Source organism: Schistocerca americana, chromosome 2, assembly GCF_021461395.2.
Source record: "Schistocerca americana isolate TAMUIC-IGC-003095 chromosome 2, iqSchAmer2.1, whole genome shotgun sequence".
Taxonomy (NCBI): Eukaryota; Metazoa; Arthropoda; class Insecta; order Orthoptera; family Acrididae; genus Schistocerca; species Schistocerca americana.
The window spans coordinates 728587061-728613716 of record NC_060120.1 but is presented as its reverse complement, the minus strand read 5'-3'; the positions used below and the strand labels follow the sequence as shown (position 1 = coordinate 728613716).

Sequence of the window (26656 nt, the reverse complement as noted above, 5' to 3'; positions counted from 1 at the left end):
GTTAAGATGGAGATTTTATTGTTTCAAGTGTTTTACATAGCCCCCTCTCCCCACTTGAGTACAGCGCACAGAACTTTGATACAACCATGTGAAACGTCAGGTTCGCTTGAATGTCTGTTATGTCGTCAACGCGTTGACCCTTCATGTGAATTTCTACACTTTGCCGTTCTGTGGTAGGTTCGTACTGATAAACAAGTTTCGTCATCCGTGTCTAGAAAAACTGTTCGTATTTTGCATTTCAATCAAGTCGTGGCAGGCGTCCGCGCATCGTTCTTTTTGTTCGGGATACAAGATGTGTGGGACAAGTTTTGCACATGCTTTTCTCCTCTTTAAAATATTCTGCACAATGTCTTGCACACTTGGTTTAGAGACGCTGCTCCATTGTGATTTGTGACGTATTAAAGTAGAACGTCCACTACTTAAAACTGTCTGCTCACAACTAGCTGGTCGAAAGCGCTTTTGTTGTTAACAGTTGTTAGTGGAAGCTACCAACGTAGTTACTAGTCGCCATGAATAAAATCAATCTTGGAACTTACTCAACAGACTGTGTACGTCATGACTCTATGACCTCAATAAAGAGAAACTAGTACAAAAAAAAAAAAATAGACAAATTATTGTCCTTATTGACAAAGATTACTCCCACTGTGTGTCTCATGTCTTTCTTGGACTGAAACGCTCGATCACAAAGAAAACTTTATGCTGTCTTGTCACATCCTCTATGACTCCAACTATCCGTCCGGTTCTCAGTCGATTCCGTCATGCCGCGCGGAGTGGCTGTGCGGTTAGAGGCGCCGTGTCCCGGATTGCGCGGCCCTCCCGCCAGAGGTTCGAGTCCTCCCTCGGGCATGGGTGTGTGTGTTGTTCTTAGCGTAAGTTAGTTTAAGTAGTGTGTAAGTCTAGCATCAGATGACCCCAGCAGTTTGGTCCATTAGGAATTCGCACACATTTGAAAATTTTGACTCCGACACCTTTGACCACTTACGTTTCCATCTAATACCCTTTTAACTATTTACCACTTATCCGTGCCACATACCGCGCAAATTGTAATCTGGCTGAGTTTACTATTCTTCCCATAGGTGGATCTTAACAGACAACTCAAACCTAGCTTCCTCTGTCGTAAGTTGGACCAACAATTCTTCGTAGTACCTTTCTCTCAAAGGCAGTGTGTATCGCTTACTATTGAAATACTCGCGTCTGGAGTTGCGCTGGTGTGTGATCTCGTATGCGGTGCCTTTGTTGCAGCGGAGTACGTGCGGCCTTGCGCGCGGTCTGACCCTGAGCTGAGCGCGTGCATCGGGCGCGCCATCGACCACCTGCGACCCTTCATCGTCAAGGGTAAGTCACACAGGTGCCTCAATACCACATTCCAGAGAAGGATTCTGAACCCAATTCATTTCCTTTCGGAGGTCTATTGCACAGTTATAATACGAGGGGCGATCAATAAGTAATGCAACACTTTTTTCCTGTAAGCTGTTGGTTTTATTCAGGATTCCAATACACCACATTTCAATTCGACGCCCTTAAACCCCCATACTGGGAGAGCACGTGGGGTGCCCTCATGGTACCGCTCTACTGGTCGACGTCGGCGACAGCGTCTTGCTGTATCAATAACCTCCCCATCATCCAGGTACTGCTTCTCGCGAAGTGCATCCTTCATTGGACCAGACAGGTGGAAGTCGGAAGGTGCGAGGTCCAAGCTGTAGGGTGGATGAAGAAGAAAATTCCACAGTAGTTTTGTGAGCTCCTCTTGCGTGCACACACTTGTGTGAGGCGCTGCGCTGTCGTGAAGAAGGTGAAGTCCGTTTGCATTTGTTTTGTAACGAAAACGCTGATGTCGTTTCTTCCGTTTCCCGAAGGTAGCATAGTACTCTTCAGAGCTGATCGTTGCACCATGAGGGAGAACATCAAACAGAATAGCCCCTTCAGAGTCCCAGAAGACCGTCACCATGACTTTACCGGTAGAGGGTGCGGCGTTTTCTTCGGAGGACAGGTAGTATGGGGCTACTCCATCTACTGCTACTTTTTTTTCGGTTCGAACTGATCAACCGATGTTTTATCGGCTATGACGGTGTTCGACAAAAAATTGTCACGATCAGCCTCGAAATATGCAAGTAATTCTGCACAGCTGGTTCTTCTGTTGGGCGGCTTGGAACACAACGGTCACGCACCTTTCAGTACACTAACTTTTGGACGAGCGTAAGCACCAACAACAGAGACGTCCAGTTGTACAGTGAGCTACTTGATTGTAATCCGTCGATCACCTCTAATGAGAGTGTCCGCACGTTCCAACATTGCAGGAGTCCACAGCTGTGTGCAGCCGGCCGGCAGGCGGGAGATCGCACAGGTTTACGCGACCTTGATGCAGCGATGGCGGACGCCTCGCCCAACGAATCACTGTGCTCTTTATAAACATTCTGCAAGTGCCTATCAATACCTGTGATGCTCTGGTTTTCCGCCAAAAGAAACTCAATGACAGCTCTCTATTTGGAACGGACCTCCGTGTGAAGAGTACGCATACACCCGCCACTTATCGGAACTTATGAATCTATAGGTGCCGATGCGGAAATATTCCACGATGTCACACAACTTCCGCATTTTTTCAACCAAAATTGGCCGAGAAAAAAAAATTTGTTGCATTGCCTATTGAACGCGACTCGTATAATATTACAAACGAAATTAGGAGCATTGGACAAGGCTTAAATTTACGAAACCCGCATTATACTTAATCTCGATAGCACCTTCATTTTTCATAGCGACGTCATTCGTTTGTAAATAATTTCTTTGTGTCTGTTTAAAACACAAATTCTTGTACAGGAAGTACTATGAAAAGAAGTATGTAATATAACTCGTATTAAAACACAGCTGACTTATTTCCTCTGTGCTTCCTGCTATCTCTGTTAAGTAATTTCTACTACCTGTACTGCAGAATCTCTACCTTTTGCTAAGACCACTGCTAGCTTCTCTTTAGTAAACTGTTATACTGAAATAAGCTGCTCTTTAAACCTCGTAGACTATACAACTCATACGTTTAATCACTCATTCAAACACGCTAGAAGTACAGCGTGGTAGACATTAATCATATGGCAATTTCGGTAGCAAAAACATGCAGGAACGAAGAATAAATATTATTATGTCTGAAGTTCATGTTACGTGAAGGAATCTGTTACTGTTGAAATTTATTATTCATTACTCTGAGTTAGTAGCTCACCATTTATATGGCTATATTTTAAACAGCAAAAGAAGGCAATAACCGTTAATCCAACATTAGAATATAAAATTGAATTACGATACACGAGGATCTTCACAGCAATCAGGAATTTAACTTTATATTACATATTGATTTAAATAGGTTTCGCCTGTGAGAAGCTTCCTGTGCTTGCTGTACAGAAAGCTAGGCTGCTTAGGTTTACAATAAATTCCACTATTAGGCCTGAGCCTCTTTTTAAACAAATAATTGACTACATTAAAACCCGTACGGTCAATCAGAAATTTCTAATAGATTTACTGTAATTCTTATTAGGAAATCTGACTTTGTGTCCATATTGCGACAGTTTGCTTCTCATCAACGACCAGCGATATACCTTCTTACCTTTCTGACGTCACCAATGGCTGCGGCGGGAAGATGCGCGATCTCTGCTCCTCTCATGTCGTAGTCTGCTACAAATGACAACTCTCGACAGCACTTAAGCCAAAATTTAGTTGAAAATTATTACATCCAAAATTCTTGCTTCCGAACAGCGCTAGATTAAGAATAAAAGTTTTAAATAACGCAAACGATGCCACTGGATAGGATGTGTCCTGATGACCCACGGAAACACAACATTGTCGTATTCGAGGATGCACTCCTCCTTGAATATATTTGTTGGGAGCGTGCACATTTATTGACAGATTCGCTTCAATGCAAGTTCGTGCTATTCTCTTACAATTAATAACAGTTAATAATAGCTTTACTTTTGTCCCGAAACTCGAACATGAGCATAATGTTTTTCCCTTTATCAGCACAGTCCATTCACAGTCCATGAAATACATAGTTTTTTTCCTGACAGTATTATTGACTCTTAACGTCAGTTATTCCTCATACCTATTCCTACTGTACGCCTTGCTGCAATGCCAATCAACTATGAAGCTTCTCGAATTTCACGTAGATGCTAGCAGCCAATTAAGTTTTTCTGAATATCTTCTGCTCTTTCCCACTCGCGAATCTTCACCAAGGAAACACCTCTATCCATTCTTCAGTTCTCGTTCCTCTACTTTATCATCCTTTAATACATACACTGTCCTTGTGTACAATAAAAAGCATTCATCAAACAGTTAGTGTATACAGCACCAGCACCACGCACCGATACCACGACAGATTTCAACACGCGACAATATCTCTCGGGCCCGATTTCACCCTTTTCTATATCAACTGACACTTCGTTTAATACTCATTCCACAGATGCAGACCAAATTACTCCTCCTTCACATACCCACATTCACCAAACCTCATAAAAAACCAAAAACTCCAGTGTATTCCAACTCACAACTCCTCTATCAATTGTCTTCGTCGCCCTTGTTTCGCTTTAGCACAGATTATGTTTAGTGCAAAGTAGGCATAACACACAATAAATTAATTTATTACATTATACAAATTTCCATAGAGGGAACATTTTCATAACATAAGAAAGTACACTCACATACTAGTCACGACTCTATGAACAGAGGAAGGTCAATAAATACGAAAAGGAATTTTACCTTCAAAACAACGGACAATTAAATAATCATAGTAGATCCCCTAATCAGAACAGATAATTAGGCTTTAATAAAATTTCCGTCTCATTATGAGTACTGCTAATAGGATTCAGTTCCGTTTGATACAATACATAGACGAATGTGGCAATCCCTAATCGACAAGGCCGCCCGTTGTGACCGAGCGGTTCTAGGCACTTCAGTGGACCGCTATGGTCGCAGGTTCGAATCCTGCCTCGGGCATGGATGTGTGTGATGTCCTTAGGTTACTTAGGTTTAAGTAGTTCTAAGTTCTAAGGGATGATGTCCTCAGATGTTGAGTCCCATAGTGCTCAGAGCCATTTGAACCATTTTTTTAATCGACAAGGAGACGTTGTATCACTCTTAATATGATTGCGATAAGATAGCAGAGCAACGAAGACATGTGATTGTAGAGAAATCACTACACTTGAGTGAAACTGAGCAGTAGGTCCTAGTTCAGAGGCAGGTAACGCCCCTCCCCACTGCAACGAAGGTAGTGACACAACGATCATTTGCATTGTACAGGTTCCGAAAGCTATCCTCTTACACATTTCTCCACTGTTACAAGTGAATATCGTCCATAAGTGACGAGTGACTGGCAATGTAGGACGCAGGAATGATGTTTTAAAAGTGAATAAAATATTCTCGGTTTTCTTGAGGCATCAAACCAGGGTCAAACATTAATCTTTCGCTGACCACTAATGTCATATTCACCAGCACCAATTGGCTGTCGTGTATGATACTGCAATGCAGTTTTGCAGGTCACAACAAGCTTGTGATTGGTCAGCGTACGTCAGCATTACATCATGCCGCCTTAGGTTATGTCAACCTCAGGTAATACAACAAAAACCTTACATTAACATGCGGAGAAGATGATCATTAAAAGTCCCTGCGAGAATAAGAAAACCCTTGCAGTTGCCTTGTTACATTGTAATTAATATCAGCCCCGCCATTATAAGACTAGCAGGAGTGACAGCGCTTACAAGTAGTGGTTCTGGAAGGCAATGCAATCCTTTGAAGGAGAAAATACAGCCAAGGCGATTGCGATATTGCTCAATCACTAGCAAGCATATCCTGATCCCGCCACAACACACGACACCAACCACAGATAAGTAGGTCCCGTCCCAGCAGTAGACAACTGCACTCGTTTCCTATGTGGGAGCTGACGCGGGTGACTTTCTGGTTCACTATACCGAGCCAATTACACGAAGTCTTTCTAGGCGTTCGGCACTGTGCCATGCCGTCGATTTAGCAAATATAAGACTGCAAACGTAAACTCGGTCCCCAGGCCTGGAGGTCACATCTGTACCGACCGACCGCCGTGCCATCTTCCACCAATGGCGTCACTGAATTCGGTCTGAAGGGGCGTGGGGCCAGCACACCACTCTCCCTGTTGTCAGTTTTCGTGACCTACTTGATCAAGTAGCTCCTCGATTGGAATCACGATGCTGAATGCACCCCGTTCCAGTACAAGAATATTCCAAAGCGCTATTTGTCGGCAAATATTCTACAGAAACGAAGGTAACATCGTATGGGTCCCAGGTATGCGTAAAAGAAAGTCTGATTTCCTCAGTATATATAAACGATTTATCGGATGGTATCAGCAGTACTACAAGATTCATCACTGACGACACTGTTGTCCACAGGAAAGTATCGCCATTGGACACTTGTAAAAAAGAACGTAAAAAGACTTCAAAAATTTTTCTCTTCGTGAAATAAATGTACACGTCAAATCTTTAAGTATGACGAATTTGAGAGTATTGTTGCAGCGTTTGGAGAGCTTATCAAGTGGAGATGACAACAGACTTTAACGTTACGCGTCTGTCGGCGAGAGATTTGGCCACCTTGCGTTGGATGGAGGAAATGTGAATTTGCTAGTAGGGGCCACTGGGTCAGGACGCAGCGTGGCCGCACCAGCCAAAGAGCCGCGGCTGGGCAAGCCGAAGCAGCCAGGACAGACGAGACAGGCGCAAAGGCATCGCCAAAGGGTCAGATGTGGGGAAAGTCCCGGTATTTGGACGACGCTTCGATCGCTTAAGAAGGCCAGATACGCTCAAAAAAACTGAAAGGTGGCTTCTTGCAGCTCTCTGAGAATCCATAATAAATCAAAGTCGAGTATTAAGGCAGAACTGAATACATCTGCGATCTCAGAAAAATGAGGTGCATCCAATGACACAAAAATATTTTCAATATCCTTAAAACTACACTAGTTAATATTTCACAGCTAATAAACAATGTCACAATGAACCTCTGAAGTAACAACTTTCAAAAGCTTCATGCGATTTCAACAAACACTATCTCAGATGACAGCATTGCACTATAGCTATCATCTCTGGAAGCTACGTACCTGTATCTATTTTATTTATTGATTTATTCCGTTTCTTATATCTTCTCATTACGCCGATGTTTGCCAGAACTTCGTATCCCCCACAATTACACAGCAAATGAATACAGCATGAACACCTCACATTTTGTCATACTTGTGTACTTATTAAATGAACAGTTTACCATTTTTCTGGTAACTTTATTTCAATATTAATTGCAATTGATAGTAGAAAATCATGGTGATTTAAAAAGTGGTCAGTCATATGCGTTAGCTGACACCATCTTTGTAGAAGAGAGCCATTTGCTTCTGACAATCAGGCTTAAACAATTGTTTGAACAATATTTAACAACAATCTGTTGCCATTTAACATTATTGCACTTTCACAGGAATACTGGATTATTTATTTATCTACAAATCTTTATTTACATTTATTGTGAATGGTCTGTATGTGACCGAATGTTTATAACATTTCGTTATTTAAATATTGTTTTAAGACGATAGTTTAGTAAGGGAACTGGTCGAGCTGAATCAAATGATGTCTGTAGAAAGTAAGAGCGATGTATTCTTGGTAGGGACAGCCTTCAGCCAATGGAAAAGCAGACAAGAGGGGAACACTACGGGAGTCAAGTGGAGATGGGGACTTTTTCGAGTGGATAGCTCAAGGGAACGACTGTTGGCACTTCTAAAAGGAGGCAGATCTGTCTGTGCTAACTAGTGGTATTCGATCATTCAGGTGAGGTGTTTGGTTGTAGGCCACTATGATACATTAACTTCTGAAGAGGCTCTATATTTCTAGAGGTCTGATTGTACTCCAGAGTATGATTCTAAATTTTTCCGCTTGTATTTCCGCTCTGTGGATAAACAGAGTATGAGTTACTCTTCTTTGTATTGCGAGTTAATTTGTAAATCATTATGTTGAACTATGAACTTTTTGGATCTGGTGAATATTTTGTGTTTGTGATTACAATATGAACTTAGGTTTTGCATATCTTTGATGACTATTTAGTTTGGGGCTTTTGCTACCATTCTCATAATGCTCTCAACATAACTACTGCATTCGGTAAGGGTATTTTCTGTCTGTGTTTTAACTGAATATCGTTTATTTGATATCTATCACCAACATAAATTACAGACATTAGAATTGCTAATAAATTAATCATTTAATTTTTATTTTGTATTTCTGTGTACTTTATTACCTCGCAGTTTTAGACAATGCATAGACTATTTGACTGTAGGATGACAGCTATAGGTTATTATTTGCAGCGAATTAGCTGCGGGGCGTGAATGCAGACGTGCGCGTCTCTACCTTATGACTGCATCAAGCTATTATTTTTAAACAGAGCCGTGCATCGCCTCAGAACCTAAAGTATCAGTAACGACAGATAAAGACACAACTGATTTGCTCGTATGGGATGCTGTTTTGAAGACCACTAAACTGGCAGAAAACTTAGGTATCGTCGCAATACATCGAACGAATTCCGACCCCCGCTGCTAGAATTGTAACAGGCAGACAGAGCCTTTATGAAAGTGTAACAGATATGCTGAGGGAGCCTATAATGAGAATCCTTGGAAGAAAGACAACAAAGTTTTCGGGAAACCGCATCGGGTAAAATTTGTCGGGTAAATTTAGAGAATGTGTACTCGAAGAAGCTGCGGCTGCCGAATATTTCGTTTAAGGATGTTGAGAATAAAAGTGATTGGTGCACGTACAGAAACACATTGTCATTTTCATCCTCGCTCAGTATGCGAGTAGAATGGAACAGAAAAACGACAATATTGTTACCATGTACTCTACAGTGGTTCGCAGAGTATAAAACTGGATGTAGATGTAAATGTAGATTAAAGCAGTCTGACGCGATGAAATCTACCGGAGAGACGTTTTTCATGACATTAGAGAGTGCTCACGTGGGGGCGAGACACTGGACCCAACAGGTCATGATTTTTTCTGCCCCACGCACAGTGTCCTCAGATAAGTTAGCTACCCTCCTGACACCTACCACGTATCACTTTTCTGCGACGTTTCTTGACTTTCTCTACAACTGACTGGAAAGCCACACGGCAATTCCACACACGAATGACTCGAGTAGAGATGTGTCCTGTACGTGGCGAAAGCCACACAATGAGGCTTCATTTTTCCGAGCATCGATCACACTAAGCCTGTCTAATAAATGCGCACGTTCATCTTGCGTGTTTTGACCTCGATGAGGAGTACTCATATTTGATTTACATGCCTCTAACGATAGAAAATAAATGGAAGTTGGATCAGGTACGACGGAACGATGTCCGGGTAGAATGGGGAAGAAAATCGTGATCTTTGTAGGACAAGATCGCTCGTCCTTGAGGATTTTTCATTGAGTAGAGTTCGGATATCGCTATTAAGGCAACAGAAGGGATAAAGGTGCTAGACCAATGTGTGTGCTATCTTTCTGGAACCTGGTTTTCTGTTATACACATCTTCAAAAATTAGAGCAACTGGAGTCTTTTAGTCTTAATCAAAACGGCACGTACTCCCTCGGAGGCATACAAACGCACGCATACGGACTCCCAAGTACAGAATAAAAGTTGGTAACGTAGCACTTCGTTTAAAACGCACTGTTACCAAAAAGGCCAGTGACGGGATGTGGAATGAAACAATAAGTCGCGCAAATATGACATGCTCATAACACAGAATAAGAACGGGTTGTCAGTCACCCTGAGAACAAAATTCAGCTTAACAATCTGCGTCCAACATCATACACAGCACTTTGTTACTTACCATATTCGTTTCTTCATTGGATAACCTAGTTGGTAGCACAGTGAAAACTCGCGTATCTTCAGCGTGGCCATGAGAACCGGAAAGTGGTGGATAACTACAACAGAGAGGGAGTCATGCATAATAATTGAGTTCTCTGTTGTCTGCATAGCCGAAACTGCCCTTTACGGACTTGGTTTCCTCTGATCGCACTGCCAGGGACTTCTTTCTTCCATAGACATTTTGACAGACCAGATGGACAACGACATAATTGCTGACAGAACGGTAGCACACCGGCCCTTAAAATTATTCAAATTCTGTAATTCGTTAACAGAAAGAAAGGCTTTTAATACAACATGTGGACTAAATGGTACAAAATAATTTCTCCTAGCCCCGTACACATCCCTAGTCGTGAAAATTTGTGCTTCTGAATTTGTAATAGCTGTGCAAATATTTGTGGAATTTAAAGCGAAGAACTTGGGGACCACGGATAGTTCACCTCCTTGCCATTGTCTGTTGCTTGTTCCCCATGTTTTGGGTTTTAATTCTGCAAGTAATTTCATAGATATTAAAAACTCACAATCACAAATTTTCAGGACCATCTCTATAGGGTTAGGAATCTGTATGGAGCTAGGGGAAATTCTTTTATACTTTTTAGTCCGTCTTTAAAACGTGTTATATTAAAAAGGTTTTTATTTAAATAATTATATTTTACTTCTATAGAAATAGGCGGCGCCTAGATAGCGACTGTGGGCTTGGTGTGTAAGGTATGTGGCTGCAGTCAGCGCCCAGCTCTCCAGCGCGTGTCTCGCTGCCCGCAGGTATCCCGGAGCTGGCGGTGCCCACGATCGAGCCGCTGGTGATCCCGCGGCTCTCCATGGAGAACGGCAACGGTGCGGTGAGGGTGCGCGCCGCCTTCCACAACGTCACCATCGTCGGCGCCAGCAACTACACCGTCTCCGCCGTCAAGTACGTCTCTCTCCACACCAGCGCTTCTAGCGATACTCACCAGCCAGCCACCTGTGGCCGTAACTCCCCGGACACTCACTATCTCAGTATTCACATTTCTTTGGATGCTGCACAACGCGTTCTTGTCACTGAAATCAAAAACAAATAATTGCAATTATCATAGTCGTTGCCAGTTCTTTGTCCCCTGTATTGACATGGCACGCAACCGACGCCCTATTTCATTGTTACAGTTATCAGGACAGACCACAGAATGCATATTATCATCTTTTCAGCTACATTATTGTACTCTGAAGAGCCAAAGAACCTGGCCCCCGCGAGCACGCAGAAGTGCCGCGACACGACGTGGCATGGACTCGACTAATGTCTGTAGTAGTGCTGGAGGGAACTGACACCATGAATCCCGCAGGGCTGTCCATAAATCCGTAAGAGTACGAGGGGTTGCATATCTCTTCTGAACAGCACGTTTCAAGGCATCCCAATTACGCTCAATAATGTTCATGTCTGGGGAGTTTGGTGGCCAGCGGAAGCGTTTAAACTCAGAAGAGTCTTCCTGGAGCCTTTCTGTAGCAATTCTAAACGAGTGCGTTGTGGCATTGTCCTGCTGGAAACGTCCAAGTTCGTCGGAATGCACAATGAACATGAACGGATGCAGGTGATAAGACAGGATACTTACGTATGTGTCACCTGTCAGAGTCGTATCTAGACGTATCAGGGGTCACGTATCACTACAACCGCACACGGCCCACTCCATTCGAAAGCCTCCACCTCCTGCAACAGTCCCCTGTTGACATGCAGGGTCCATCGATTCATGAAGTTATCTCCATACCTGTACACGTCGATCCACTCGATACAATTTGAAACCAGACTCGTCCGACCAGGCAACATGTTTCCCGTTATCAACAGTCCAGTGTCAGTGTTGACGGATCCAGGCGAGGCGTGAAGCTTTGTATCGTGCAGTCATCAAGGGTACACGTGTGGGCCTTCGGCTCCAAAAGCCCATATCGATGATGTTACGTTGAATGGTTCGCACTCTGACACTTGTTGATGGCCCAGCACTGAAATCTGCAGCAATTTGCGGAAGGATAGCACTTCTGTCATGTTAAACGATTCTCTTCAGTCGTCGTTGGTCCCGTTCTTGCACAGATATATTTCCGCAGCAGCGATGTCGCAGATTTGATATTTTACCGGATTCATGATATTCACGGTACACTCGTCAACTAGTCGCACGGGAAAATCCCTACTTCATCGCTGACTCGAAGATGCTGTGTCCCGTCGCACGTGCGCCGACTATAACACCACGTTCAAACTCACTTAAATCTTAATAAGCTGCCATTGTAGCGGCAGTAACCGATGAGACAACTCCGAGGCACTTGATGTCATATAGGCGTTGCCGACCGCAGCGCCGTATTCTGCCTGGTTACATATCTCTGAATTTGAATACGCATGTCTACATCTGTTTCTTTGGCGATTCAGTGTATGTTCTTTCACAGGAATATTCTGCCTATTACTTGTGGTATAGACAAAGCCTGATGCCTAAACTTGGAAAACCTGTAACTATCCGAAATATTGTCATAGGCATTGTATTTGTTGTACCATTGACCAGAAGTAATGTCCTTGACTCATATCTGGAGAAATATTCCCATATGATCACACTACGTACACCACATTTCCACATTACCACAGCATACTTATGTAAATGCCAGGTACACGTATCCCATTTTGATTTTTGCATTATTTACAGCGATTCAGTACTTGGTAAAACCGTCTTCTAATCCCCCATTTCGTCAAAGCGATTCGTTCTTGTGACAAGCAGTTCTGAGTAATTCCACGACCATAGAAACAGATTCGTATCACCTCTTTCAGTTCGTTCTCTTCCATACGGGTATCTAAGCTGCAGTAGATGATTAGAACATTTGACATATAGCTCATGCAGTGCGCATTTAAGGTTCAGCAATTCCTTCCAGTTATTTCAATAGATCTAGCAGAGCAACTGCTTCCCAGACATTTACGTTTCAAAATAACGTCGTATGTATGCACAGGCATCTACAGTGACATCTGTATGACGGAATGTCTAACTTATCGGCTCCTAAAGTCATTCTCCGTTTGAGCTCTCTCCATTCTCCTTGTTGAGTGGTCCTCAAAGACACACATACCGAGACTATATAATGCGTCTGCAGTGACTCGCCAGGATATTTTATATCACATAGGATACCTTCCCACATGTTCTGTTATCTCTTTCTACCATTTATCAATTTTTTTATCTGCATATATCAGACACTACTAAAGATTTCTGAAATCTGCTTTAAATATTCAAATTTTTTTTAGCCTTGTAGTTTTAGCCGCTACTAGTTTTTCCACCGATAAGATTCAGTGGTTAACTCTTAGGTAGAAGGAACGGGATTCAGAACACCGTTTGACCGCCCTGATTTATGTTTTCCGTGTTTCTCATAAATTGATTAGGGCAAATCCCCGAATATTTCCTTCCAAAAAGACACTACAGATCACTTTTCAATTGTGAACTTCTCACCCATTTTTAACGACTGTATGTAAACCTTAAGCGTCCTTCCTTTTATTTTTTTCTACTGCGAAATTAACTGTTCCGGTTCCCTCAATACATGTCCATATGAACTCGTCCCTTCATCAAACAACAATTTTTGTCCTATTAAACAATTTGTAGGGCATTCCAAACTGAAAAAATGCAGCACACTCACACCGATTGAGATTTTATCTAGAGTTCTTTACTAAAGTATCCTTTTTACTACTTCTTCTCTTCGTATTTTATCTTAATCAAAATATTCAACTACATAGCGCACTGAACTTCTTAAATGTCAATTACATAGTAAGGATCTTCATACAGCCAGAATCAAATTTAAGACTGTGCTCAATCCATGGTCTCAAGTCGTAACAGTACATCCTGCCAGAAGCAGAAGTACGATAGGTTTATTAAAATCCAACAGGCATGACCTCATGTAGTTTGCGCTGGCCGCTGTGGCCGAGAGGTTCTAGGCGCTTCAGTCTGTTAGGGTCGCAGGTTCGAATCCTGTCTCGGAAATGGATGTGTGTGATATTCTTAGGTCAGTTAGGTCTAAGTAGTTCTAAGTCGAGGGTACTTATGATCTCAGATGTTAAGTCCCATAGTGCTTAGAGCCATTTGAACCAATATCTGACAGTGAACTTGAATCAACCAAACCCGCGACTAGTATGACAATCCATTTGTGCCCATCTCTCATGCTATTAAAATATGAGCTACTTCGGAAACCCAAGACAGGAGTTACTGCTGCCCTTTTCACGAATCCTACTAAACTACAGTGCATGTCAGATTCCCCTGACAGCTAAACGATAATCTCATGTTAGCTTTCCTCTCCAGCTGATCCGGACAATTCTTGTTAGTTGTCTCATGTCATGTTCAAGAGAAGCCATACTCGAATATTTGAGCATCTTCAATGGACTGAATGTTTAGTCATATGTCGTAACGTTGAATCTCGGTGGGATACTGTCGTCCGTGAAGAACCCAGCCTGCTTGCCTGAATAATACAGACCGGTGCAGTCAGGCGGCCATAAGATGGTTCTGCTTTGGTAGTCCTTTCTTCCCTCTATCTTCTGACTGATTCGATGAGGACCGTCACGAATTCCTCTCTTGCAGCAACCTCTTCATTTCAGAATAGCTACTGCACACTACGTCCTCACTTACTTGTTGGATATATTCCAGCGTCTTGTCTTACGTAACAATGTTTACCCTCCACAGTTCCCTGTGGTACCATGGAGGTGATTTCTTGATGTTTAACCATATGTCCTGCCATCCTGTCGCTTCTTTTTGTTGGTGTTTTGCATATGATACTTTCTTCACCGACTGTGCAAAGCGCCCTCCGATACTGCAATGCTTGTGTTGTTAAGAGGAACGATGTAATATCCGAAGGAGCATTGTATTGTTCCTCTTAACAACACAGGCACTGCAATATCGTAGATCAGGATTGCTCAACGGGCATTTTAACCGTCGTCCTCCCGATTGCGATGACAGTGTTTCGCCATGTGCACCTCACTCTAAGTGTCGATTGGAGGTCTCGCATTCATCGCTATATCTGCTGTGACAGAGTCAAAACGTTCTGAGCAATTGTCAGCTTCCAAAATCTTCTGAGTATGCTGATATGTTGACAGTTCTCACTACGTCATTCTGGGTCTGCTCATTGCAAATGTATTTTATCCACGGGAACTGTCCTGCCCCATTGTAATTGGTCCTAATCACACTGCCCAATATAGCCCTGTAATTTGGTAAAGTGGTGGGAGGGTATCAACGTAACTTGTAGCGGTTCAGATTATACACCTCGAAACTGTGCACTCATCATGCGATGTTTCTGGAAGATACATGGCTAGCGGATGGATTATCTAGGTTATAAACTATTTACGCAAGAATAGTGGACACTTTCCTTTTCTTCAGGTGGGCTACGTACTAATCGTCTCAAACGAGCCACTCCCATGTATTCCTCTAATAAAAGGTATCTCCAATCGTGAGCGCACCAGCTACTCTTCGATACTCATAATCATTTTGCTAACCTCTGTAGCACTCTTCCACTGTCCGCAAAACAACTGATTACTTTGGTCTTCGTCAGTCTCCGAGGGTGTCGCAGTCTACTAACTGCATCTGTCTGAATTTACTCTGTACTGTTGTTGCGTTTAGCGCTCGTAGACATCGCCCTTGCTACTCACGCATCTGCTATACAGGGTGTTACAAAAAGGTACGGCCAAACTTTCAGGAAACATTCCTCACACACAAAGAAAGAAAATATGTTATGTGGACATGTGTCCGGAAACACTTACTTTCCATGTTAGAGCTCATTTTATTACTTCTCTTCAAATCACACTAATCATGGAATGGAAACACACAGCGACAGAATGTACCAGCGTGACACTTTGTTACAGGAAATGTTCAAAATGTCCTCCGTTAGCGAGGATGCATGCATCCACCCTCCGTCGCATGGAATCCCTGATGCGCTGATTCAGCCCTGGAGAATGGCGTATTGTATCACAGCCGTCCACAATACGAGCACGAAGAGTCTCTACATTTGGTACCGGGGTCGCGCAGACAAGAGCTTTCAAATTCCCCCACAAATGAAAGTCAAGAGGGTTGAGGTCAGGAGAGCGTGGAGGCCTCTACCAATCCATCGGTCACTGAATCTGTTGTTGAGAAGCGTACGAATACTTCGACTGAAATGTGCAGGAGCTCCATCGTGCATGAACCACATGTTGTGTCGTACTTGTAAAGACACATGTTCTAGCAGCACAGGTTGAGTATCCCGTATGAAATCATCATAACGTGCTCCATTGAGCGTAGGTGGAAGAACATGGGGCCCAATCAAGACGTCACCAACAATGCCTGCCCAAACGTTCACAGAAAATCTGTGTTGATGACGAGATTGCACAACTGCGTGCGGATTCTCGTCAGCCCACACATGTTGATTGTGAAAATTTACAATCTGATCACGTTGGAATGAAGCCTCATCCGTAAAGAGAACATTTGCACTGAAATGAAGATTGACACATTGTTGGATGAACCATTCGCAGACGTGTACCCGTGGAGGCCAATCAGCTACTGATAGTGCCTGCACACGCTGTACATGGTACGGAAACAACTGGTTCTCCCGAAGCACTCTCCATACAGTGACGTGGTCAACGTTACCTTGTACAGCAGCAACTTCTCTGACGCTGACATTAGGGTTATCGTCAACTGCACGAAGAATTGCCTCGTCCATTGCAGGTGTCCTCGTCGTTCTAGGTCTTTCCCAGTCGCAAGTCATAGGCTGGAATGTTCCGTGCTCCCTAAGACGCCGATCAATTGCTTCGAACGTCTTCCTGTCGGGACACCTTCGTTCTGGAAATCTGTCTCGATACAAACGCACCGCGCCACGGCTATTGCCCCGTGCTAATCCACACATCAAATGGGTATCTCCCAACTCCGCATTTGTAAACATTGCTTTGACTGCAAAACCACGTTCGTGATGAACACTGACCTGTTGATGCTACGTACTGATGTGCTTGATGCTAGTACTGTAGAGCAATGAGTCGCATGTCAACACAAGCACCGAAGTCAACATTACCTTCTTTCAATTGGGCCAACTGGCGGTGAATCGAGGACGTACAGTGCATACTGACGAAACTAAAATGAGCTCTAACATGGAAATTAAGCGTTTGCGGACACATGTCCACATAACATATTTTCTTTATTTGTGTGTGAGGAATGTTTCCTGAAAGTTTGGCAGTACCTTTTTGTAACACCCTGTATATTGCTGAAATCCTATTATCAGTCTGTCATTACGGTTATTTCATTGGAGTTATCAAATAGAGTAAGTTAAAATTCTGTTTGTCAGTGGCTTGATGATATGTGGGCTACAAATCCTCCAGTGAGTGATAGATAACTGATGTATTGTGAATGATGCTACAACTGACCCGCTGTGGACACTGCCTTAACGTGGCTCCGTCTGTGCGGTTGCTCGAGACCTCAGTGTGCTCTGGAAAGAGCGGTTAGAATACAATAGCACCGCCACTCGAGCCTATAATTCAACCCATATATCTATGACACAAAGGCGAGAGTAAAATAATGTTGCAAAACTGGCATTAAAATAGTGGGTAAAAGGTGACCTTGCTCTACTCAGTGAGAGGGAGAAGAATTACGCAACTTCTAGAATGGAACGAACAGTTTAATAAGCACGCATTATGGATTGATAGTAGACGGAAGAAACACGAAAAGTAATGAGGAGTAGAAGAAATTAACGAGAAGCGTAACATAGTTGGTGAGCACGGAGTTAACTGAGGCGAAAAGTTTACTTTTTTTATTTTCGCAAAGTTATGATCTGTCCGTTCGTTCATTAACGTCTCTGTTCACTGAAATAAGTTAAGTGTCTGTGTTTTGCGACCGCACCGCGAAACCGTGCAATTAGTAGACGAAAGGACGTGCCTCTCCAATGGGAACCGAAAACATTTGATCGCTAGGTCATAGGTCAACCCATTCCTCCACAGGAAATCACGTCTGATATATTCTATACGACACTGGCGATGGCATGTGCGCCACATGACGGGAATATGTTGTCGACCCACCTAACTTGTACACTTGGCGAATGGGTAAAAAGATTCTTCTACCTTGCCCGATTTAGGTTTTCTTGTGGATGTGATAATCACTCCCAAAAAGGTGATGAAAACATAAGAGTTTGTCAGATAATAATTCTCTGAAAATAAAAAATTAAACTTTTCACCCGAGGGAAGACTTCAACCAAGGACCTCTCGTTCCACAGCCGCTCACGCTAACCACGGGACCACGGCGTTCCTGAGCTCACACTGTCCTTGATATGGCCTATCTTGCGCATGGACTACTCAGTTTGTATATTTTGCTTATTTTTTCATAGTTCCACACAACTTCTTCCTGTTTTCTCGATTGATCTGTGTTCAGTTTTTCAAGGCCTATCCACTGTGCCAACTTACAAGTAAATCTGAGGGGGGTGCAATGGGGAGGTTCCCTTGTAAGTGACATATTCAACGTTTCCGTGATGGAGTGGGCCACGGATCCAGTTTCATGGACAGAGTCTTAACTCATGTAATCGTCCACACTAGTACGACACTGGTGACAGAGAGAACGCCTTGCGAATCGAGCGTCCTTCGTACTCACGTGACCTGAATATCGAAGAGCAGGTGGAAGCCGCTGTCGGCCTCGTGTCGCGCAGCGGGTGCCACCATCTGGCTTTCCCAGGGACTAAAAGTTCGGACCGCGCTGCTGAAGACTTCAATCCACACAGACACAGACTGCTATTACTCTGAGTGAAGCTATGTGTTTTCTGTGCTCCTGTGTCCACACATGCTCTGACGGTGTGAATTCATGGCGTATAATGTATTACGGTGGCAGTACCCTCTGAGAATGGTCGTTTTTGCACAGATAGGTTGTGTGGTGCCGCCATGCTCTCTCAGCTAAACCAGGTCAGACCATCCAACAGTTGCTCCATTGGTATTTGGTCAAATGTTTGAGAGAAGCAAAATCAAGACTCCTCGGAAATTACATAATGAATTTTTGTGCGATTTTACACAGTCAAACAAAGACCGGAAAATTGACAAATGGGAGATCAAATTGACCAGCGTGAGATATAATTTTGCAAAGAAAGATTTAATTGGTTGAAAGATGTCAGGGTAATTAAGAAAAACCTAATAAGAAATTGCAGGGAAAATTTTGTGTGCGAATTTTCGTAGCTAAACGTAGAATGGGAAATCGAGACTGGAGGTATCAAACTGACCAGCATCTCATCTTCTTTTAAAAGCAAATACTTATTGCTACAGAATAATCAAGACGTTTTATAAAAACTTAATTAGTAGCTTGAGGGAAAATTACACAATTTTCATAGCCAAAGAAAGAGTGTGAAGGCACAAATGGGGTATCAAACTGACCAGCGTGAAGTCTAAATTTGAAAAAAAAAGTTTAATTGTTTGAAAGTAATCAGGATGATTAAAAAACTTAATTAGTAGTTTGAGGGAAAACTGAAATATTTCACGAAAAGCTACTGCTATCTATGTAAATGAAGTGTAAAAATTTAATCTCTTCAAGACCTAGCTATTTTGCGCATAAAAAGTTACATTAGTGTCATACTTAGATTTTAAAAAATGTTGAGATTTTTTTGAAAGGTCAGATGTTTCGTAAAATGATTTGTTTAAATGTGAGAAAAATAAAAGTGATTAGAGAAACGTTTGACGTGCCTAAGAATGGTGCTCGAAATTTTGTTTAGCAAATGGGGTGCTGACAGAATTTAAAGCCCAGTGTTTAACTTAGAATCTTAGGATTCTAATGAGTGCTAGAGGATATTTGTCTAGTGGGTTATGTAAACCGTGAAGTCTGCTGTTGTGCTGTTGTGTGGCTTTGAGATACTGTTGCTATGTGAAGTCAAGCGGTAAAATTTTTACCAGTTGGGATAATATTGCCGTACATGATTTCCAGCATCACTCAAAAGTGTGTCAGAGGTTCCTGTACTCTATTTTATTTCTTACTTTTAGACAAATCATTCCACAAAATATGTGAATGTTTTCTTTTCTTCAATAATGACTCTGAATGAGAAGGCTTGCTAAACAATGTGTACCGATGTGAGGAAGAGCCGAATGTCTAAAGCATAGACTCTAAATTTCTCTTTAATCCTTGCACGCATTGTTCATCAATAATCGTCACAGCACGTTCTGAGAAAAACTGGTCCCTGTCCATTCAAGGAAATTCTTCTGATTGTGTATCCATATCATGAAGTAAAAGCAGAATGTTTGAATATTGCTGCAAGCAGCTACATCAATAGTTTGCCGATAACGACTGCCAATGACAGTGGCCTTAAAATCGTGAGTGGGTAACTTTTCATCCTCGGAGATAGTTACACCAAACGTTTTTGGGTGGAAAGTCACTTCATGTAAGAAATAACAGTCACTGACGTTTAGACCACGAATGCAATGATCTTCGTCTGGGTCTACATCCAGAAAAATTTTATCTTCTTCATGAGACAGATTTTTCATTTTTAAAAACACACAAGCATAATGTGATCTTTATAAATTCTGGCAGCTACATTAAACGAGACGTGGGTCTTATTTTTACGTCATCAAGGAGTCACACACTAAGAAGAATTTCCAGCCGCTCACGCCCCCTTTTATATGAAGGATGAACTGGACCACCGCTGACAAAGTTTCGAAGCTTATTCTGGGATACTGCCTGAGTATTTTGGTATTAGAGACCTGTGGCATTCGGTGGTTCATTGCAGAGTAATTGCATATCATTTGATTTATTACCTCCACTTAGCTTTGTTTCCAAATTGCATCGAGAATATGTGCTCAACACTGTAAACGTCGAAGGTAGGCTTTATGTGTTTTATTTGGAAACAAACTTGTCGCGTCCATTCATATATCTACTACTGACAAGAGAAAGGCCTACTTTAGTTTTCATCCTCAAGCTTGCATCAGTACTGCTCAGTTTTTTCTCTGATTTGTTTTTCCGCTTGCGTTAGTTGTACGTTAATATTCACTGTACACTCTGGCGTGATCATGGGGATCAAAATTTTGAACAATACGTGTAAGGGAGGAGTTCAGCATTTGTTACTTGCTGTACTGGACTCTGACAGAACTGATTGAAGTCACAGTGATGAAATTGTACGTCTTTTGTCTCGTGGTTTATTGTATTACTGCATATTTTCTGCAATACGTTTTGGTGGTTGCGTATTACAGGCATTTCCACTGCTCTGAAGGCATTTTGACAGAAACGTAATAGGAAGAAAAACTCCAATAAATCATGATTAAATATTACTGTTAACGGATTTTAAAAGGGCAGCATGGTCATCACCTACTGTAAAAAATTTGTGTTTATAAAATCCGCTGTTGCAATGTCATTATCAAGCCGAGTAGTTGTGGTCCAGTACATACCAAAACTTTTAAAAAATCATTTGACGTGTAGTGAAGTACTGCACTTGGTAATGGCCACGAGACGAAATTCTAACAGTAGACTTGATGAAGAAACTGATTTTTACACTCGAAAGCTGCCATCTACACTTTGCAAATCACAATTAAGTACCTGACAAAGGGTTCATCGAATCACCTTCACAATAATTCTCTGTTATTCCAGTCTCGAACAGCGCGCGTTAAAAACGTACACCTGCATCTTTACATGTGAGCTTTGATTCCCCTTATTTTGTTATGATGATCGTTTCTCCCTATGTAGGTCGGCGTCAACAAAATATTTTCAAATTCGGAGGAGAAAGTTGGTGATTGAAATTTCGTGAGAAGATTCCGCCACAACGAAAAGCGCCTTTGTTTTAATGATAACTACCCCAAACCCTGTATCGTTTCAGTGACACTCTCTATTTTGCGATAATGCAAAACGTGTTGTTCTCCTTTGAAATTTCTTTATGTACGCCGTTAATCCTATCTGGTAAGGATCGCAGACCGTGCAGCAGTACTCGAGAAGAGGATGGACAAGAGTAGTGTAGGCAGCTTCTTTAGCAGATCTGTTACATTTTCTATGTGTTCTGCCAATAAAATGCAGTCTTAAGTTTGCATTCCCCACAGCATTTTCTATGTGTCCTTTCCAATTTAAGTATATCGTAATTGTAATTCGTAGGTATTTAGTTGAATCTAGGGCCTTTAGATTTGGCTGATTTATCGTGTAACGGAAGTTTAACAGATTTCTCATAGCACTCGTGTAGATGACCTCACACTTTTCACCGTTTAGCATCAATTGCCAATTTTCGCGCCATACAGATATCAAAAAAATGGTTCAAATGGCTCTGAGCACTATGGGACTTAACTGCTGAGGTCATTAGTCCCCTAGAACTTAGAACTAGTTAAACCTAACTAACCTAAGGACATCACAAACATCCATGCCCGAGGCAGGATTCGAACCTGCGACCGTAGCGGTCTTGCGGTTCCAGACTGCAGCGCCTTTAACCGCACGGCCACTTCGGCCGGCATACAGATATCATTCCTAAATCGTTTTGCAAATTGTTTAGATCTTCTGATGACTTTACACACGATAAACAACAGCATCACCTGCAAACTACTTAAGATGGATTTTCCTAAATCGTTTATATAAATAAGGAGCAGCAGACGGCTTATAACACTACCTTGGGGAACGCCAGAAATCACTTCTGTTTTACTCGATGGCTTTTCGTTAGTTACTACTAACTGTGATCTCTCTGACAGAAAATCACGAATCCGGTCACATAACTGAGAGGATGTTCCGTAAGAATGCAATTTCACTATAAGCCACTTGCGTGGTACAGTGTCGTAAGCATTCTGAAATCTAGAAATCCTTTGTCGTTAGCACTACAAGAGCCAAGTTCTGTTCCACAAGAACGATGTTTTCTAAAACAGTTTTGACTGTGTGTCAATAGACCGTTCTCTTCGAGGTAATTCATATGCCCGTGACGTCCCATCTACAAAAAACTATTCCGTCCCGATCCACCGGAGCCCACAGGTCCGTTACAGCAAACTATCCCTGAACACCTGCGACACCTTTCCGTTGCAGTTTGGGTGCAGGCGGCACTGTTTCATTAGCCACTAGCGCTAGATTGGTCCTTAATTCTCTGTGTGTGTGTGTGGAGCAGGGCCGACATGACGACGTACCGCATCGACGTGGGCCTGCGGCTGCCCAGCATAGAGACGACGGGCCGGTACGACGTGTCGGGCAACATCCTGCTGTTCCCCGTGCGCAGTCGCGGCGAGTTCTGGGCCGGCTTCTGTGAGTACACCGCGGCCGCGCCTGCCCTGTCACAGGTAACACAAGCGGTGGCGGGCGCACCCGCTGTCTACTAAACGCATGTCCTCCTAACTTCTCTATTCACCTGCCGCACGAGGTAAGCAAAAATCCTATACTCATCACTTATCTTCTTACTCATAACGGAAATGATTTCCCTAAGTGAGGACTTTTGGGAACAAAATCGTCTGCGCCGCTTAATAACTTACACTAATTTCGACTGCCATCTTCGGATCAACTAGAACGTAGACTTCGTAAAACAAAGTCCATCAATGTTGCTTGTCAAGCATAGATTTTATAATAGCTGGCACTGTTTTACGAGTGATAATTTCCAGTGTATCTGATGATGGCATCCGAAACGTCGAATAACTACATACATATTAAGTGATCAAAACACCTTCGTTCGGGAAAAAATTCTTCATCACTACTGCTCTGTCAATACTTGAATGTCTCTAAACAGCAAAAATTAATGACCACGATACCTGCCTGAAAGGAAACTAGACTGATCACTTCTACCGGGTGGTTATAATCAAAGTGCAGCTACCGACAGAGGTCCAGTTTGGGCTGTAATTATCCTACGGAACTGAATCTTGGTAGACATTCTGATGCGTAAATGTGGAACCGATTTATGCTGAAAGAAAAATTAGTTCCAATTTTGGTCACTAGGTGTAACTCTGACGCTGTGAATGCAAAAACACGTGTAGAAATTCTTCCACGTGTAATGGATTAGGAACGGTATGTGAGCAGAAACGGTGAAACAAGTGACAAAGGTTCTATATTCCGACATAACTGTCGTAAGGAGTGTGACCATAACACAACTTGAACGTTTATTTGACACTACAATAGTGCAGCCATAGTCACAGTACATAATTTTTTTCTAAAAAAAAAAAGGGGGGGGGGGGGGGGTACATTACCGGTTTCAACGAACTACGTCGTCACTTTCAAATGTAAAACATCAGTTGCCTCGGTCTCTTTATTTCTCGTAATTGTTGTTTGATGTATGGTCGTAATTCCATTATACATTCTCCAACTGATGTTATACATTTGAAAATGACAACGTAGTTTGTTGAAACCGATAATGTAACCTCTTTTTTTTAAGAAAAAATTTGTGTACTGCCACCATGTCTGCACTATTGTAATTTCAAATAAACATTCAAGTGAGAAAGGCATAATGCTGATTTTATAATTAACCGTCGTTTACACAATTTGTTCAGTATGATCGTCCGAGACATCGACGGGATGCTGCATCCGTAAAACGACGTAATCGACTGTTTCTGGCATCAGTTCCGGTGGAATCTGAGCAGCGTTTTCCTGTTTACTGGCCTCGAGATCAGGTAGAGACCGACCGTGTCCACAGTGAGGCTGTTTTTAGATGTACCCAGAGTCAAAAGTAACGTGGATTCCGGTCAGGTGATCTTGCAGGCCGTGCATTTGGAAAATCTCCGAAAATAACACGTTCGTGGATGGTTGCATTAAGCAAATATTTCACTGAACGAGCGACATCTTGCAGGAAAAGAGTGGTGTCCACACAGCTGCGCTCTTCCAAAAGCAGGAATTGTACTAGACAGGCTCTCTAGGTACGTTCTCTTCAAAACGAATGGATCGAGAATATATGTGCTTGTGAATCCACACCACACAATCACACATGGCGAGTGCAATAGCTCTTCGTGCCCAACATGCGTTTTAACAGTACCTCAAATTCGGCAGTTCTGTGTATTCACTGCAACCTGTTGTGTAAAATGTGCCTCGTCACTCCATAGAATATTGCCAGCCATATGTAATCAACTACGATCCGTGCCAGAAAACGTAGAGGGTGGACAATTACCTGGGGCACTTGTTGCATTGTCACTTACAGCAACAACAATCTCGTCAATAACTACCACCGGGATAAGATGCCTTCAACTTCCAGATTCACACTAAGCTCACCACTGTTTTACAATTTCATTATAATCTTCTTTAAACCATTTAATGACTTCGGGCTTATCCTCAGGCCTTTCAGTCGGCGATATTCTCTCAGTGCAATGTTGTAATCGCTACCGTTCATACAAAACAGTTTCACTAACAGCGCATGGTCTCTCTTTTCGATAGCCATACTGTTCCTTCACACTACGGCTTTTCAAATGACAGCGTGGATGTCACCAGGTGTACAACGCCAGATTGGCTTCTAGTGGCCACAATTGGAATCAACGTACTAAACGAGGTACTAAAACTGAATTCAGATAGATACAGGGAGAAAGAGGGGAAAGTAAGAAAAGAGAACCTTCTGAAATTTTACAAAACACCGTTACTCCCAGTTTTAATGTTTGAAATAGAAACCTAAATAACAAGAAAAAAGGAGTCTATAACAGAGTATGGAAGTGAGATTTCTAAGACATGTAGCTGAATAGACAAAACAAGGTCGAAAACGAAATCACTGTGCAGGGTGTCCCAGGAGGAAAGGTCAGTATTCAGGGATATGACAGGAACGATCATGCGAAGCAAACAAGCCTAGTAAACATGGGCTCCAAAACGCGTACTTTAAGAGATATGAGCACTTCTTGTACTGTACTATCCTTGCTTTCCATATTTTGAGACGAGGTAATATGGACAAAACAAGAAAAATTTTTCCGATTAACATGGGCTTTAAAAAAGCTATGAGCACGTGTTCAGTAAACGAGACGTGTTTCACAGTAGCGAAGATGAAGAAATGCTCATAGCTCTTAAGTTATACATTTTAGAGCGTGTGTCTACTGGACGTTTTTGCTTCGAAAGGCCATTCCTGTCATATACCTGAATATTATATACCTGAATACTGACCATTCCTCCTGGGATACCCTGTATACAGAGTGAAGTTGACAGTACCTTCAAAAGCACCCACCTTTAATCTCTGGTTTTTGTTTCTAGTGCTACCCTTAGTTTCCCCGTTGTGCGCAATAGTGGCTCTGCGGCTGTAGCTGTTGTGGTTTCAGAGGTAAGCGCTCTTAGAGTGGTCATCAGCATATAGTGCTTCTCACCAGGATATCTTCTATTTCGCATCAGATATTTTTCGAGGGAAACATTGAGATTTTTCTACAAAGTTCTCGAACGTTTAAGAATTTTCTCGAAATTTAACGAATATTGTCGAATGTTATAAAATATTTTCGAATATTCTAAAATACAACTTGGAAACGGTAAATATAGCAACGATCCGCAACCGATGAGTTGTACAATATTGTAAACACAGGAACAGCTCATCAAAAAATATATGCGCTTGTAAACAAAAACTATATAAACGAAGAACAATTTTAGCACCAATAAACGACGTAGTTCAACAAACAAATCACCGAATACATAATGTGATACCAGGGGAAGAAAAAAATGTTTATATCCGTTCTTGCAATGCTGAACCAAGACGAAAACACAGAGCTCCTAAATTCGCTCACTACTCTAAACAGTGTCTTAGAAGTGGAAACTTTAATCGGAAAACACTCCTAAATGGCAAGTTAGTATTCTTACCATGGTTTCCACTCATTTCAACTAACGATTCTGCTTTACAGGACTCCAGTTTCCCTAAGATTACCGTGTGACAGTCAGTAAAGCACAAAGACAATGATACCAGTGTAATGAAGTGAATTTAAATGAATAGTGTTTGTCGCACGGACAGCTATGCCTAGTATGT

General features: G+C 42.3%; 1 protein-coding gene across 1 annotated transcript in view; it reads left to right on the top strand.

Annotated features, from left to right (window-relative positions):
- LOC124596302 (circadian clock-controlled protein daywake-like) overlaps positions 1-26656 on the top strand; it is a 133232-nt gene that overhangs the window by 86529 nt on the left and 20047 nt on the right. The window contains exons 2-4 of the mRNA XM_047135406.1: positions 1243-1335; positions 10628-10775; positions 22871-23004. Of these exons, the coding sequence (XP_046991362.1) occupies positions 1243-1335; positions 10628-10775; positions 22871-23004 (375 nt within the window). The remainder of the gene's footprint in view (positions 1-1242; positions 1336-10627; positions 10776-22870; positions 23005-26656) is intronic.